The sequence below is a fragment of the Anolis carolinensis genome, chromosome 6 (assembly GCF_035594765.1).
Source record: "Anolis carolinensis isolate JA03-04 chromosome 6, rAnoCar3.1.pri, whole genome shotgun sequence".
NCBI lineage: Eukaryota > Metazoa > Chordata > Lepidosauria > Squamata > Dactyloidae > Anolis > Anolis carolinensis.
Window position 1 is genome coordinate 18035252 of NC_085846.1, and position 18029 is coordinate 18053280.

Sequence of the window (18029 nt, forward strand, 5' to 3'; positions counted from 1 at the left end):
CCTTAGACACATATCTAGATGAGTGGTTTCCAAACTATACTCTTTCAGATGTTTTGGACTTCAGTAGACTTCAGCCTCAGCACATTTCTGGGGATTCTGGGATGTAAACCCTAGGAAACTCACTGAGTCACACTCTCTCAGCTTTAGAGGGAGACAAAGGCAACCTCCCACTGAACAAATCCTGACAAGAAAATCCTGTGATGGGGTTGCCATGAGCTGAAAATGATTTGAAGGCACATAGCATATGCACATGAAGTCATCAACAGCTGGAGGGCCAAAGTTTGAGAATCACAACTGCTAGATCTTAAACTCTCTGAACAACTGCCCACTTGCTTACTTTGTAAAAACTTCCATCTATCCAGCACTTCCAATAGCATTACCATCCAAGCTCAAACAGCACATGTGTGATAAACAAACATGAGTTTCTCCAAACACCACAAACATCAAAGATTTCAAATTTCACAAGTAAGAATGGCCCCTTCTACACAGCTGTATAAAATCAAGATTATCTGGCTGTGTAGACTCAGATAATCCAGTTAAAAGTAGATAATGTAGATTATCTGACTTGATATTCTGGATTATATGGCCGAGTTGAAGAGCCCAGTGCATCTACACTGTCAAACGAATGCAGTTGGACATCACTTTAAATGCCATGCCTCAATGCTATAAACCATAGGATTTGTCATTTTACAAGGTCTTTATCCTTAGCCAGAGATTGCTGTTCCTTCATCAAACTACAAATTACAGGATTCAATTGAGACATGGTAGTTCAAGTGGTGTCCAACTGCATTAATTCAACAGTGTAGATGCACTCTTAGGCCCCTTCTACACTACCATAAAAAATCCAGATTATCTGTTTTGAACTGGATTATATAGCAGTGTAGACTCATATAGTCCCGTTCAAAGATAATACGGATTATCTGATCTGATAATTTGGATTGTATGGCCATTAAGAAAGGGCCTCAGGCCCCTTCCACACAGCTGAATAAAATCTCACATTATCTGCTTTGAACTGGAATAATATGGCAGTGTGGACTCAGATAACCCAGTTCAAAGCAGATATTGTGGGATTTTCTGCCTTGATATTCTGGGTTATATGACTGTGTGGAAGGGCTCCCAGAGGTCCAGATCCATGCTTCCCCCTCTAAAATTCAAGCACAGCTTCACGCCACTGCCATCTATAGTCCATTAGATTTATGGCATTAGAAGCACAATACCCACCCACCCCCAATCAGCCACGTCCCCACTAACTCTGTGTGAGTGTGTTTGTGTGTGTTTATAGTGCATATACTTTCACCAAATAACCATTCTGCTCTCTCTCCCTTTTTCTATCTTATCTCATAGGCTTACTGCAAAAATAAAATGTGGAGGAAAACATTGCCAATAAATGAAATCAAATACTACAAATCGCTCCAGCTTTTCAGGCACACATCCACAACTGCAGCACATATCGTATCACGCTCACCCTCTCCTACAAATCATAGTTACAGCCACACCTATCAAATTCTGCCTGTGTCCTATGAAACAGGCCCCTTGTGATACGAAATACACAATCCATGCAAACATATACATTCAAAATTGCCTGATTCTGACTCAGACTATCAGTCTATTCAGCTCAGAACCATCAACATGACTGACAGATGCCTTCCAGGATTTTCCTTTGCCTTGTCTGAAGATGCCACTGAACCTGGAACTTGGGCATGAGTAGAATGGGCAGAGTGCCAGCTTTTCTTGCAGAGCAAACGTTCAGTTTTTGCCTTTTGTAAGATGGAAGAGAGGTGAATCCCTTCATTGCATCCCAATGTATGCCTTCTCATAAATGTGACACTTCCTTCCCATACAGAAAGAACACTCTGCCATACACTTGGACCCAATCTAGTGTGACGAACATAGTGGGTTATCGTATTTTAAGTGTAGGACTCAGTGGAATTTAGTAAATGCGACTATATAAATCCATACCCTGTATTACAGCCACTTCAGGGAACCCAACCCAACCCACTTCATTTTGGTTGATGCCACTCCATGCTTCACCCTTCTGCAAATCCCTATGGGACCAGCCTTTGAAAGAAACTTACCCTCTGGAGGAGCTCCCATCTTAACTTTATCCGTCTTCCCCTCTCTGTGTCCCAACGAAACAGAAGATGGCAACCCAGCCGCAAGTTGGATGTTTGGAGGGGGAAAACTGGGGCAGGTGCCAGAGAGAACTTAGCGCTTTCCCCCTGTTGCTGTCTTTCTCACATTCCCTCGCTTGCTAGTTCTCCATCCGTGCCTGCCCCACTCACTAATTCAGAGCACCTCCCTCTTACTAAAACTCTCTCCCGCTCACCCACCTAATGTATTATTTGCTCACCCAAATCCATCCATGTCTAGCCTAATCTGCTTGCTTGCCTTCCACCTTTCTATCAATCTACAAATACTCTTTCCTTCCCTGTTCTATTTTTCCTTCTGGATTGTATTTCGCTGGACTGTCCTTAGAATTTGTTCCTCTCCTTCTGTCCCATAGACCGTTCCCTTCCTCTCCTCAGTCAACCTTTCCTCATCAGAATTCAGCCCGATGCCTCCATTCTACTTGCATTTACTCAGAAGTAAATACAGCTGAGTCCAGTGGGATGTACTGCCAACAGTGCAATAAAGAATCTTGTGATTCCTTAAGGACCAACAGATTTATGGTGGCTTATGCCCCAATAAGTCTGTTAGTCTTTAAACAGCCACAAGGCTCTATTGTTTCCGATTACAATGAATTTGTGCTGCTACTGCTCTGGAATTTGTCCCATGTTAAGTCTCCAGGGAGGCATGAAGATAGTTATACCAAAATTACTACTTTGCATCATCTTTTCTCTACTCCAGTCAAAAGTATGATTAAGTAACGATGAATTGTCTTTCTTACTATTGACATGTCTTTCTCTAGGCACGGTCTCCCTTTGCCTAAGGTAGACTGTCCCATGCATTTGTCGTTATTCTGTTTTTTTTTCAAGCCCACAAAGTTTATTCTTCTTTCATTGCATAATACTTCCATAGCATAATACTAGGAGCCCCCGGTGGCGCAATAGGTTAAACCCTTGTGCTGGCAGGACTGCTGACTGAAAGGTCGACAGTTCAAAACTGGGGAGTGGGTGAGCTCCTGTTTGTCAGCTCCAGCTTCCCATGCAAGGACACGAGAGAAGCCTCCCACAGGATAGTAAAACATCCAGGCGTCCCCTGGGCAACGTCCTTGCAGACGGACAATTCTCTCACACCAGAAGCGACTTGCAGTTTCTCAAGTTGCTCCTGAGGCAGAAAAAAATAGCATAATACTTATTCTAGTTGTACAGACAAATGCTTGTGCTCCTGGTACCTTTCAAGTGCAAACAAAGATTTCCCATCTTTCACTCTTTCATCCTAAAAAGGAAATAACGCAGTCGCAATGCCCATTGTACATCTGATACTGAAAATTAGAGCCTTGCTCACAACTGAGAGTCCACCTACACTGTTGAACTAATGCAGTTTGATACCATTTTCACAGCCAGGGCTCAATGCTACCAATCATGAAATTTGTAGTTTGGTGAGGCACCAGTGCTTTTTTGCAGAGAAGACTAAAAACTTTGTAAAACTATCACTCCCAGGATTCCATAACATCATGCCACAGCAGTTAAAGTGGTGTCAAACTACATTAATTCCACATGTAAATACAAATTGAGTATAATGTTAAACCCACAATGATATGAACCAACACAACTTGTTTTTTCCAAAGCACCGTTCCTATATAGCACATATGGTCAGTTCTCCGCTTTTTCATTGCCTTCTTTTTCATATAGCTCAGCTTTACATCCACTGCTCTTTTGCTTACTTCCTGTCACATCCTTTCTCCGTTGGTGTTTTCACGTGTTCTCTCTTGCTTGCAGCATACCCCATACATGCATCCATTTAACTCACCCTTTCCCCCTTTCTCCTTTCCTTCAGCTTTTTCCTTCATCCTGCTGTTGCTGCTGCTACCACCGACTCCAGTTGAAAAGAACCCAAATCTGGAAAAGGGGTTGAAGCTGATAGAAGATGGATTTAGGCCTGGAAAATTCCTGGCTGGGGAATGTCAAACTTCAGACTGAAAGAGAGTGGGAAAAGGGGAGGGGGACTCTTGACACACACATATGTTCTGGTTAACCCCTTCTGACTAAGCCATCAGTTCCCATTCAAGCTGCCTCACAATCCCAAGACTTGTTGCCGAGAAAGTCAAGAGCTGCCTTCCCCTCGGCGGGCATAATGTTGTCTCCTACGTGCCAAGCGGGCACATTCCTGGCCACTCCACACCCTGACAGCTGCCACAGCTGCACCCCTGGATCTCTTCCAAAATCTGGGGGAGCGCGGCTTTCTATTCCAAGAGGACGACATCGTGTACATATGGGCAACGGATGCCAAACATTTTGCTAAAACAGAGGAGTGTGTGTGTGTGTGTGTGTGTGTGTGTGTGTGTGTGAGGCCCCTACTACACTGCCATATGATCCAGATTATCAGATAACCCACACTATCTTCTTTGAACTGGATTATATGAGTCTACACTGCCACATAATCCAGTTCACAGCAGATAATATGGATTTTATATGGCAGTGTAGAAGGAGCCTGAGTTTATCATCAACATAGTCATAGAATCCATAGAAGTTAGAAAACACCCCAAGGGCTATCCCGTCCAACCCCCTGCCATGCAGGAAAACACAATCAAAGAACTCCTGACAGATGGCCATCCAGCCTCTGCTTAAAAGCTTCCAGAGAAGGAGACTCCATTATGCTCTGAGGCAACATATTTCACTGCCGAACTGCTCTTGCTGACAGGAAGTTCCTCCTAATGTTTAGGTACTCAGGGACTAAGCATGCACCTTCAGCAGGAATGTAAAGCCCTACTGGAAATATCCCACAAGTAACTTTACTGGGGGGGAAACCTACTACAATTACATCAGCCTATTTGTACAAGAGAAAGGAGATTGGTCAGTAAAGATGGCATCAATTAACACTGGGCAACATACATTTTGTTGCCCAAATGCTAGACCTGTTTCTGGGTATATTTTACTTGCCTATTACAAAAATGGCACCAGTTTTCCCCTATCACCTCTAGTTTTTAAGATAAAGAGCATACGCCATATACCAGTTGCCATCTGCTCACCCATAGAAAACCATGATAACATCTAAGAAGCTAGAACCGATACGATCTATCCAATGCAATTTTCTGAATCAGCATCCCAAATAAGTCCAGGAACAGCCCTAAAAACCAGGAGACAAAGGGGGTTTTTTTGTTCAGCTGTTCTTTGTAATAATTTCTGTGTTTTTCAATTTAGTCCATGTTTATCTACTGTGTGTATTTTTAGTTATTGTTGCTAAAACTGAGGAAAGGAAGAAAGGATTAAGGCATCTGAAACATTGTAAATAAAGAGGAAACAATTTATAAGAAAGGAAAGAGCAGAAGCAACCAGTTCCAGGGTTTTCCAAACCTCTCACTCAAAGCACTGACTGCTATCAGCAAATACTGACCACATTCATAAGGACTAGGCACCTACAGTATTTAAACAAAATTCCTTATTAAGACCTAGGGGACACATAAGAGTTGGCGCTCCAAGTTTGAGGTTTGGACTTTTGGAGATTTGACTGTTCATGCATCTGATTCAACTTTTCTATCTAGGAATTTTAGTGTTCCCCAATGTTTTTCCGGTCACACTGGATGACCTTGGGCCCTTCCAGGATCTGATACCAGGTTTTCTGCTTTAAACTGGATTATATGAGTCCGCAATGACAAATAATCTGGAATAAAGAGAAAACCTGAGATCAGATCCTGGAATATAGGGCCTGTCTGGAAGGGCCCCTAGAGATTGCTAAAGAGATGCTCCCTTAGGTGAAAAAATAGCAAATTCTGTTTTTCACAACACAAAGAGTTCTGTGTCTCTAGTCCAGCAAATGTGGAGGGCTCCCTATATATATCAGCAAGATGACCAATATATAGAACATACACCAGTGCCTCCAAATAGCAAATTCTATAAATCTTCAAAAACTACCTCTAGCTATGACAACCCACTCTGTCTGTGTTGATCATTATACTTGAGAAATCAGAAGAAAGCCAGGAGTCAACCTCATACTATCCCCACATAAAGAAACTAGAGGTGGAAGTGCTGCTTCGGCTTTCTCCATTCCACATCTTCTGTTTGGGCCAAGTCTATAAATATCCCCTATATCTGACTCCCACAACCATGTCGCCTGGCTCAGCCTCTGGGGGAAGGAATTCATGAACAATCTATTTTGAGGGCATATCTAGTTTCAATCGCTGCCATTTTGGTCTAGGAAGGTGGGCTTCTTCAAAGATGAAAAAGAAAGTTTTCTTATTTTAGCCTAGATCAGGAATTCTCAGAAAGTTAATGACGTTTGAAATTTCCTGGAATATCCCCCCGAAATTTTTCCTAGGAATGAGATGAAGAAAAAGTAGAAAGGAGTGAGCAGCTTGTGCAAAGTGAAAGGCATTTCAATTCCAGACAGAGTTTTTATATTGGGGTCATAGGCTTCTCAGTGCTGGACATTCTACAACCTGGATATAGCTAGTAGAAATGCTTTCTTGTTGGGAGGTTTCCAAGATGTGAGGGCAGCTGTGTTCGTTTCTACTTCATGCCTTTAGAATGAGCTGGTCTGCTGCAATTGGGCACCTTCTGCTGGGTACAGTGGTTGGCATTCAAGATGGAAACTCAGCAAGCCTCTCTCAGCACCATCTGCCAAACCTTCGCAGCCATTGTGGGAAGACTCTGAAAACCAAATGCGAAATATAAAGTTAATGTATGCATTCTACCCAAAGATTTTAACTTAACAGCATCACTATTCTAAAGTAATTTCAACCCAGATGCTGACCTTGCAGACCGAAAGGTCCCAGGTTCAAATCCGGAGAGCGGAGTGAGCACATGCTGTTAGCTCCAGCTTCTGCCAACCTAGCAGTTCTAAAACATGCAAATGTGAGTAGATCAATAGGTACTGCTCCAGCGGGAATGTAACGACGTTCCATGCAGTCATGCCGACCACATTACCTTGGAGGTATCTACGGACAATGCCAGCTCTTCGGCTTAGAAATGGAGATGAGCACCAACCCCCAGAGTCAGACACAACTGGACTTAACGTCAGGGGAAAACCTTTACCTTTACCTTTTACTGTTGCCTTAGGTTTCCCCCTTCCCTTGGATCATAGCTAGAATGCTCTTAGTAGCCGAAGGGGAAAGGGTGGACTTTCTCAGCCACAAAGTATTGTTGTGATGTGTTTCTTCTCTTATTAAAAGTATTTAACAATAGTTTGGCTCCAAATGAGCAAGCAACGCCCATTAGCTTTAGAAAAGACATGCAACTAGAATTGCTTTGTAGCCATCAATAGGATTTAGAAGTTTTCGTAGACCACAAAGTGATTATTAGTCAACAGAGGGATGTGATAGTTTAAAAAGCCAATGTGATTCTATGCTGCATCAATGAGAATATAGTATCTAGATTGCTGAAAGTAATAGTAGCACTCTGTTGTGCTTTGGACACACCTCATCTGGAATCCACAATTCTGGACACCACAATTCAAGAAGGACATTGACCCATTGGAAGATGTCCAGAGAAGGGTGACCAAAATGGTCAAAACTCTAGAAGCCAAATCCTATGAGGAGTGGCTTAGGGATCTCAGTATGTTTAGCTTGCCGAAGAGAAGGTTAAATGGGGTCATGATAGCCATCTTTAAATATCTGAAAGCATGTCATACTGAAGTTGGAGCAAGCTTGTTTTCTGCTGCTTTAGAGACTAGGACATGGAGCAATGGATTCAAACTAAAGGAAAAGAGATTTCACCTAAACATCCTGATGATAAAGGCATTTGATATCAAAATATGTTGCCTCCGACTACAGCCAAATTTCCTTCTCTGGACGTTTTTAAACAGAGGCTGGATATCCATTTGTCAGGAGTGTTTTAATTGAGTCTTCCTATTGGCAAGAGGTTGGACTAGATGGCCCTTGAGGTCTCTTCCAACTCTATGATTGCATTGCTCTAACACACTTGCCAAAATTTCTGGACTTTCCTTGGCATTGTGACTATGGGATTAGCATAATGAGTGCCTCCACTTCAGCATTTACTCGCTAACTACTGTGTATTTGTTTAACTTTTATTGCCATTTAAAACACTCCTGGGGCTTCAAATGAATCCAAGAGATTTGGCTTTATTTTTGCTTCCAATGAGGAACCTGGTATAGCCAAAGAAGAAGCTGTTAGTTGCTCTGCAGACTTGCCTGGCAGTAATCCTGAAACAGTTATCCACCAAAAGATTCAGATTCATAAGAGACAAGTCCCTCGCCAGCATTCATAGAAATGAGAACTGAAGGGTATTGCTTGCCTTGTGATGGCTTTGTCCTCTAGTGTCAGATTTATGCACAAGCTGAGCAAGCAACATTTTAAAGTCCCAGACTATGAGGACTAATACTTAATAAATAAATAAAGTTAAACCTAACCCTCCCATTATGTTAGAATAATGCATGGGAGAGAATCTTATGAGACCTCAGCACATCTTTGGTCCTGCTTCTTCCCCAGAAGAAGAAATAGCAATCAGATGTGGCGGCGTCATCAGTACATCTTTCTAATTTTACCATAAGGAGTTCAGGCTGCACGTAAACGGAAGTGCTGATTGTGACACAATGAAGCACTGATTAAAAACGTCATAATAACTATTTAATCAAAATAGCAAATCATGCAGTCACATAATGAAAACCTTGCTGGTTCGAACCAGAGGTCACTTTCATCCTGCTTCTCACAGTGGCCAATTGATGGGAAAACCAGATTGTGAAGTTTTTAGGGACTCGGTAGCTCTTAGAAAATGATATTCAGCAGCAAACTGCCTTCACATATACACACATACCCTGCTCATTTTTGGACATTTTGCATTGTAGCCACATTCTGCATTTTTGATCCTTAGTCTGCACATCTGACCACTGTGGTGGCTTTTGGGGTTTTTTTCCCTCCTCTCATTTGACTCAGTGCTATCTAGTATTTGGTCTTTCATTCAAACTAAAAAAGTTGGTTCCACTTTTCAACGAATTCCTTTTTCTACAATGGTCCAGTCTCTAAGTCATCACATAAGTGGGAGCTTCTTGTAGAAATCATAGGAACATCATGATTAATGAGAAATAAAAAGATCTTTCTACCATAGATTTAATGTACTCCAGATTAGTTTATAAGCCACATTAGATGGGCAATGCATTTATTTTATTTTAGAGGCATATTAAGAACTAATATCAGGTTTTTCCCCCTTTTCCCTCCCCAGCCAATTTTCCATTTAATTATTGTTTTAAAATCAGAAGCAGTGCATAATAAGAAATTTGTGGTTATACTTATCTGCAAACCATTTTAGAAGACTTTTCCAGGTGAGCAGTTGTGTGTAATATAAATGATTTAACATTAATTTCTGCCCAGCCATCATGGCCAAGACATCTAGAATAGGGGAGTCAAATTCATTTTTACTAATGGACACATCAGCCTTATGATTGCCTTCAAAGGGCTGTTGAATCCATGGACAAATAGCGATAGGGTTTTTTCAACATAGTGGTCAATGCCTTTTAGTTTTCCCTCAATTTGGATCTCCAGATGTTATTGAATGACAGCTCACATAATTTCTGATGATCCATCATGGAAACTGGGGATAATGGGGATTGTAATCCAACAGCACTTGTGGCTCTAAATTGGGACAAGGTTAAAGGACATTTTAAAGTCAGATTTTGTATCCACAAGCCTTATACCCAATTTCAAGCACCACTATCCTGACTAAACAGAACAAACAGCAGCATTCCAGGTGTTACTCTATCACAATTCCCATCAGCTCTAGTCATGATGTCTAATACAGGAGTTGTAGTCCAGCACCCGGAGGGCCACATAAAATGATATGGCAGGCCAGATTTGGCCTTCGGCCCTTGTATTTAACACATGTGACCTAGATTATAACAAGGATGGAGAAGTTCACTTTGCCTATCCTACAAAAATTATTTGGTCTGATAATCTGTGCTTGATAGGGATAGCCCCAAGCTCATTGTATGGAATTAAAAGTCTATCTCCTCTCTTACAAATGAATTCCCTGCACCAACAAATGGGATTCCTTGAAATACGTATACTGTAATGCTGAATGCCACTTTGGAAGTCAAGAGGGAGCAGGGAAAACCAGTGAGATGGGTGTGCTGCTGGACTTGATCTAAAAGCACAGATTCCTGATGGAATGTATAGTACATTTAGAGAAGTCATAAGGAAAGTTATGGTCCTCAAGAGGTAGTTGGACTGCAGCTCCCATCAGCCCCAGCCAGCATAGCTAATGGCAAAGAATGTTGGGATTTGTAGTTCAGCAATGTCTAGCAATCATAGGTTGCCCACTTCTTCTCAAAGCTTATTTTGATGTGTAGAACTGTTCAGGTCTCAATTTCCTATTCTCAAGTATTTCGGTTTCTGGGAACCATTTTGTGTATTTTCCGTAAGGTATTTATTGTAGTTGTGTGCATTCAAGTTGTCTCTGACTTATGGCAATCCTATAAAAAGGGTTTTCAAGGCACGGTTTATTCTGAGAAGGATGGTCATCACCTTTCCTTTATATGGACGGAATGTGATTTGTCCAAGGTTACCCAATGGGTTTGTGTGGTTGAGTGGCCTCAAATCACTGCACTAAATTGCCTCTCACTCTGATATTTATATCTTCAAGCAAATGCTCTCGCCATCTAGCTTCCATAAAATGTAGGGCCCAAATGCCACATTTCTCCATAAATATATAATATCAACCCTTTGCGACAAATAATAAAAATCTAACAGCCGTTAAAAATGACCATAGCAGCAAAGGTAACAGCAGCAGATCAGCACAATGCCAATAAAAGCGACTGGACATAAAATGCCGTTTCAGCAGAAGCTATTGCCCACAGCATTAAAGTTTCTCTTTTTAAGGAAAAAATAACCCAACTTTCGGGTATACTTAAAAGCCTATTGAAAAGACCAGCTAGACAATGACGTTGAAAACACATTAAACCAATATATTTGAGGAAATGTGCTGTTGAAGGCTTTCATGGTCAGAATCACTGGGCTGCTGTGAGTTTTCCGGGCTGTATGGCAATGTTCCAGAAGCATTCTCTCCTGATGTTTCGCCTGCATCTACGGCAGGCATCCACAGAAGTGGTGAGGTCTGTTGGAAACTAGGCAAGTGAGATTTATATATCTGTGAAAAGTCCAGGAACTCTTATCTGTTTGAGGCAGGTGTGAGTATTGTAATTGGCCACCTTAGTTAGCATTGAATAGCCTTTCTGCTTCAAGGTCTGGCTGCTTACTGCCTGAGGGAATTCTTGCTGGGAGGTATTAGCTGGTCCTGACTGATTCATGAAAGGCTATTCAATACTAATCAGAATGGCCAATTGCAACATTCACACTTGCCTCAAACAGACAAGAGTTCTTTCTCCCACCCTGGACTTTCCAGAGATATATAAACCCCACTTGCCTAGTTTCCAACAGACCTCACAACCTCTGAGGATGCCTGCCATAGATGCAGGCGAAACGTCAGGAAAGAATGCTTCTGGAACATGGCCATACAGCTCGGAAAATTCAAAGCAATCCATTATATGGGGAAAGGTATTTCTGGACTATAACTCCCAGACTCCTACAGCCAACATGTCCAGTTTGGGACATTTTTAGTCCAAAACATTACTTTTCCCAGATCTGCCCCTGGATCTAGGATTGGCTTGCTGGATGACTTATTTCTGATGTAAAACTGCTGGCATTTCCATCAAAAAAGGGCTTATTCTGATTGTATCTGCCAAAGCCACAAATATGGAAACAGAAATCATGACCCGATTTAATTCATTAGAGAAGAACAAGACGGCCTTACAGTGCAGTCAAGGAAAAAGAGAAAAATTGGCAGAAGAATGAGATAATTGAGCTTCATCTGGGTTTAAATTTCCCATTTGACAAAAAAAAAAGAGAGCCTAGAACACAATTGTTTCTCAGTTTCAACTCTAGTTAAAAATGGACCTAATTGTACTCGTAACTCACACTAGGATAATGATATGCTGCCTTAGAAGAGAACTGTGTAGATCAGGGGTCCTCAAACTAAGGCCCGGGGGCCGGATGCGGCCCATCGAAGCCATTTATCCGGCCCCCACGGCACAAGGTCAGAAGGGGGTTGGGCTAAATGACCCAAGGGGTCTCTTCTTCTCTTACAAGACATTATTATTATTATTATTATTATTATTATTATTATTATTAGAAACACAACAAGATGAGTCCACAGCAGACACTCTGCTGGCTGTTGAATGGGTCATACGTCGGACACTTCCCAAGTGTCTAGGGCTGTGTTATGTATCGGCAAATAATGCGTGCAGATCCCAGTAAGGTGGCCTTCTGCAGCTGGCAGATGGTAATTTTGTTAGCACTGATTGTATTTAAGTGCAGGCCAAGGTCTTTAGACGCTGCACCCAGTGTGCCAATCACCACTGGGACCACCTTGACTGGCTTGTGCCAGATTCTTTGTAATTCAATCTTTAAATCCTCATATCGTGTCGGCTTTTCCAGTTGTTTCTCCTCAATCCTTCTGTCACCTGGGATTGCAACATCAACAATCCATACTTTGTTTTTTAACACGATTTGAGGTCAGGAGTATTGTGTTCCAAAACCCTGTATTATTATTATTATTATTATTATTATTATTATTATTATTATCAACATTGAGGCTGGGTGGCCATCTGTCAGAAATGCTTTGCTTGTGCTTTTGGTGCACAGAGGCAGAAGGGGGTTGGACTAAATGGCCCATGGGGTCTCTTCCAACCCTCTTTATTATTATTATTATTATTATTATTATTATTATTATTATTATTATTAACATTAAGGCTGGGTGGCCAACTATAGTCCGGCCCTCCAATGGTCCGAAGGATCGTGAACTGGCCCCCTGTTTAAAAAGTTTGGGGACCCCTGGTGTAGATTATGATACAGCCAGAAGGAAGTGAATTGTAGTTTCCTGTGGGCAGGATACGAGCCTAACAGCAAAACAACATTTCCTGATATTTTCTGCACCTGTGGTTATGTAGCAATCGTGATGCGGGAATGCCGGCTTGCTTAGACTGCATCTGCACTGTGGAATTAGCGCAGTTTGACACCACTTTAATTGTCATGGCAAAAAGCAACGGAATCTTGGGAGTTGTAGTTTCACAAAGTCTTTAGCCTTGCTCTGGCCTAAAGTGCGGGTTTCTCACCAAACTACATACGCCAGGACTTCATGGCATAGGGCAGTGAAAGTGGTGTTAAACTGCATTAATTCTACAGTGTAGATGCACCCAGAAGAGGTGGAACTCTTAAACCGGAACAAATCCTTAATTGTCCTCATGGGCACCTGGTAGGAACACTTTCTAATGGTTTTAGATCAGGCATGGGCAAAGTTGGGCCCTCCGGGTGTTTTGGACTACAACTCCCACAATTCCTGACCGCCTCAGGCCCCTTCCTTTTCGCTTAAGCGGCTGAGGGGGAAAAGGAAGGGGCCTGAGGCGGTCAGGAATTGTGGGAGTTGTAGTCCAAAACACCCGAAGGGCCCAACTTTGCCTTGCCTGCTTCAGACACTTCTTTCCCCTTTAATTTGGATTGCAACACCCTCCATACTAACCTAGGCTTTGAACTACACCATCTGCGCATGCGTGAACACGTCCCAACCTCAAATGCAGTCCTACTCTGAAACCAGGCTACAGACTCGAAAGTGCCTCTCCATTTTTGCGCATGCGCACTTTTGCGCTGCAGGTGGGCGGAGCTTATGCGGCAGAATTTCGATTCTGCGCAAGCGCGGTGCGTGCGTAAAATAAGCGGGAGTGAGCGTCCCACCCGGAAGAGGACGGGGGGCGTGGCTTAAGAAGGCTTAAAAGGGCCACGTGCGGCGGAGACTGTTCTGTTTGAAATGGCGACGCGTCCAGAGTAAGTTGTGCTTCAGGATACAGGGGGATGAGGCCTACTAAGGTGGCTTTCAGGTGTTTTTCTCCCTCTTTGGATGGTTTAGCAGCGAGTTCTGCAATAATTAAGAATGGGGTCAAACTGTATTAATTTTACAGTGTAGATCAGTGGTTCTCAACCTGTGAGTCCCCAGGTGTTTTGGCCTACAACTCCCAGAAATCCCAGTCAGTTTACCACCTGTTAGGATTTCTGGGAATTGAAGGCCAGAACATCTGGGGGACCCACAGGTTGAGAACCACTGGTGTAGATACACCACTAATCACCCAAACTTACCCTATTACCTGCTGTATTGTTGTGAGACATTTGGATGAAATAGGAAGACTCTTGTATGCTGCTTTTGGTTCATTCTTCGAAAGTATCCTGTAAATGTGACAGTTGTCGAAGGCTTTCATGGCCGAAATCACTGGGTTGCTGTGAGTTTTCTGCACTGTATGGCTATGTTCCAGAGGCTTTCACTCCTGTCGTTTCACCCACATCTATGGCATCTATCTGTGGAATGTTCTCTTTGAGGCAAGTGTGAATCTTGCAATTGATCACCTTGATTAGCATTGAAAAGCCTTGCAACTTCAAAACTCGACTGTTTCCTGCCTGGCGGAATCCTTTGTTGGAGGTATTAACTGGCTCTGATGGTTTATTGTCTGAAATTCCCCTGTTTTCTGAGTGTTGTTCTTTATTGTCCTGATTTTATAGTTTTTTTTTAAATGTCGGTAGCCAGATTTTGTTCTTTTTCATGGTTTCCTCCTTTCTATTGAAATTGTCCACATGTTTGTCCACAAATAAATAACAAACAACAGTCCAAAACTTAGGGCCAGCTAACACCTCTCATCGGAGGGTTCCGCCAGGCTTTGAAGCTGCAAGGCTTTTCAATGCTAATCAAGGTGGCCAGTTGCAACATTCACACGTGCCTCAAACAGACAAGAGTTCTTTCTCCCACCCTGGTCTTTCAACAGATATATAAATACCACTTGCCTAGTTTCCAACAGACCTCACAACCTCTGAGGTTGCCTGCCATAGTTGTGGGTGAAACGACAGGAGAGAATGCTTCTGGAACATGGCCATACAGCCTGGAAAATTCACAGCAACCATACAATCTGTCTATTTAACTGCTATATTTGCAGGATGAGAATAAATCAAAGGCATAAAATAAAATTCTTTCCATTTCACCATAACATCCTTTTTCTGTAGGAAATAGAGAGAGGGTGGTATTTTGCTGCAGAGGCTTTTGATCCAGTTCTGCATTTTACTAATCATTCTTTTCCTTCCTATAGGTGCATAAGAATGCTTTCTACTTCTCTATCAAAATGGAGCATCCACATCAGGCCTCCAGTAGGCCTTTCACCATGTTATCCTGGGTGAGTGGTGCTGATCCCATTTTGGAATTGTTTTGAAAAGAAATCGAAGTTTCTCCAAGTCTTTGCATTTAGATAAACTGAAAACTTTGGTCATCCTGAACAAAACAGAGTGTCTGATAATCCTTTGCAGACACTGAGTTGATGTATTTTATATTTTCTAGGCTATGCATTCAATACATGCAGGATCACAGGAAGGGCTAACAGATCCAAGCAGTGCAATTGAATATGACGTGGGAGTCCTGCAGTTCAGAGGATCCCTAACATGTATAGAAATGGTGGATTGATGTTGAGAGAGAGAAGCAGTAATCCCAGAGTAGAACAATGCTGTATTGCAGGGGGTTGGACTGGATGGCGGATGGCCCATGAGGTCTCTTCCAGGAACTCTATGATTCTATGAATTGCATCAGCCATTGGTCAGCCTATTGGAGACAGAACTTAAGTGTGAGGGAGCTGGAAATACTTCTTTGCAACAGGGTTGCTCTCATGATGTAAGCACTGGGCACAGACAATTGCTGTGGTGATAAAAGTGCCCCCATGCCTTTGACATCATGGGGACTGAGGAGCAAAATCCCTGGTGATCTTGGAAGGTTGCAGTTGCATGTCAGGATTGGTCTTAAATGGTAGCTAATACAGTGTTTGTCTCTCAGTAGTCCCGGGGTTAAAGAGTAAAACTCCCCTCTCCTGTAAACACTTTTCTCAGTGCCCCTTATGAGGGATTCTTGTTATATACAATTTCAGTAGGTAAACGAGTCTTACTGCTTGACACAAACATCCCAAGACTAAGCAGTTCTGGGAGATAGGGAGCCCTTTCCTGCTTTCCCCATACTTCTGGTATTGTCCCCAAATAATTGGATTCTGAATGTAATGGTGAAGAAGGTAGCAATCTTTTTCCAGGCATTTCTTGTATTCTGCCTAGGGTGCATGGCAGTTTGATGCATCATACTTTACTTCAAAATAGTGAATATCGGTGAATTGTGGGCCAATGTCTTCCAGTCTATGCCAAGTTTCCAGGAAGGAAGTAATTTTAGTCAATGGCATTGATTCTCAATGCATAGGAATGGGGAGATTGCTCCCTGCCGGATAAGATAGTCTGAGAAATACAGAACTATTGACTTGGTGCACATGTTGATTTCTGACTCTTAAGTAACTGACTATCATTCTGATAGGTGACTCCGGCTTTAAGGTATACGGTCCTGTTCCCAGGATGATTGGTTCTTCAAGCAGAATATGACGGCCAAGTAGGGCATCTGCCTTCTGAATAAAGTGAGTAGAACTGTTCAGTCTTTTTGTTAAATAAGTAATAATGGGGTAGTATCAAAGTGGGGTGTTGGAAGAAAATGTCGAGGAGGCTGGGGCAGCAAGCAAGGGAATGTAAGAGAGGAGTAACCCCAATGATGTCAGCACTGGGCTCCGATCACTGTGATGATTTTGGTGCCTTCTGGAGACTTGACACTCTAGGAGACTGAGGGGTTCTGACTAAATACATATAGTGAGTTCCCCACACACATGAAACCCATATCTATTATTTCACTTAACCACGCCTGAAGGGCAGTAGGAATTGACTTGGTCTTTCAAGCAATTTTCTGGTATTCTTTGCCTATAAGGCCCCTTCTATGCTGCCCTATATCCCAGGATCTGATTCCAAATTATCTGCTTTGAACTGAATTATGTGAGTGTCCACTTCCATATAAACTGGGTTAAGCAGATAATCTGGCATCAAATCTTGGGATATAAGGATGCTGTAGAAGGGGCCCAAGTTACCATAGGGGTACCCTGGAGGGTCTAGAAAATTTGTAGAGAGGTTAACTAGGAACATACTTGGAAGTCCCTGGAGTGGGCAGATCAAAAAACAACCTGGCAAAATGGCACTACCTAGAAGAATTCTCCACCTTGTGCAACTGTGGAGCAGAACAAACAATTTCACATATGTTTGCTTGTCCACAATGCCCTGCCACATGCACAGAGGAAGAATTGTTTAAAGCTACAGACAATGCAGTCGCTGTTGCCCATTTTTGGTCAAAAATTATTTAGTCGCTTTTGTTCCCTCTATTTTTATCCGTTTTGTACTTATTTAGGCAATGTTTTTGACATGATTTCATAAGCTATCACGAAGATAGTGCCTATTTCATTTCGTTCATCTAATGAGGTGGTCTCAGATCTGTCCCCTTTTTTAAATCTGGTGCATTTCTGGTTAGATTGCATGTGGATGGTACCAAGTTAGTGAGCAGCCTGTAATCCGCTGACTTCTGTCTCTGATTGAGGTATTGACTTGTGGTCTATTATCCTGGCTGTGGTACTAATGCATGATGCATGTTTCTTCCTGTTTAGCCTTGGCCAAGCTGTCTGACTGCATCTCCATGAAAACAGGAAAGGTGACAATTTGGATGGAGTAGTCCCGGAGGAAGAAGTATGGCTTTGAGAGGGATCCCTAGATCACAAGCCAATTGAAGCCTGTTTCTGTGTTGTTTTACATTGCTCTTGAATAAGCTTTATTTTGCTCCCTTGTATTTGTAGTCTTCATTATGTGGACCAAATAAGGGTGTGCATTTTTTTAAAAGCAGTTTCCCTCAGACTCAGTTGAACAGCATTTGGGTTGGGGAGAAACTGTCTAAGATTGGAAGTCTTTTGCACAAGAGCAATTACATTCTGGGCAATATTTATTAACTTAAATAAAGCGTTATAGAAGAACAACACATATGTGTCTCGCATAATTCTGC

The 18029-nt window shown here is 42.3% G+C and overlaps 1 protein-coding gene, 1 long non-coding RNA gene and 2 other non-coding genes across 7 annotated transcripts in view; 3 read left to right on the plus strand and 1 right to left on the minus strand.

The window, feature by feature from the left end:
- LOC100563818 (protein kinase C and casein kinase substrate in neurons protein 3) overlaps window positions 1-4252 on the minus strand; it is a 49843-nt gene extending 45591 nt beyond the window's left edge. For 2 of the 4 annotated variants that reach the window (XM_062957214.1, XM_062957216.1), the window contains exon 1: window positions 2076-2537. In XM_062957214.1, the coding sequence (XP_062813284.1) occupies window positions 2076-2094 (19 nt within the window). In that variant the 5' untranslated portion in view covers window positions 2095-2537. Of the gene's footprint in view, window positions 1-2075; window positions 2538-3912 lie in introns of those variants that run through there. The other 2 variants (XM_062957212.1, XM_062957215.1) reach the window with 2 other exon arrangements.
- A 9541-nt stretch (window positions 4253-13793) lies between these two features.
- Window positions 13794-18003, plus strand: LOC103280004 (uncharacterized). Its single transcript, XR_507100.3, has 4 exons — window positions 13794-13924; window positions 15229-15312; window positions 16479-16575; window positions 17641-18003. It is a non-coding gene; the product is annotated as an uncharacterized LOC103280004 (long non-coding RNA).
- Window positions 15788-15878, plus strand: LOC134292839 (small nucleolar RNA SNORD88). Its single transcript, XR_009999970.1, has one exon. It is a non-coding gene; the product is annotated as a small nucleolar RNA SNORD88 (small nucleolar RNA).
- Window positions 16696-16785, plus strand: LOC134292840 (small nucleolar RNA SNORD88). The gene has a single exon (XR_009999971.1). It is a non-coding gene; the product is annotated as a small nucleolar RNA SNORD88 (small nucleolar RNA).
- Window positions 18004-18029: the final 26 nt, after the last annotated feature.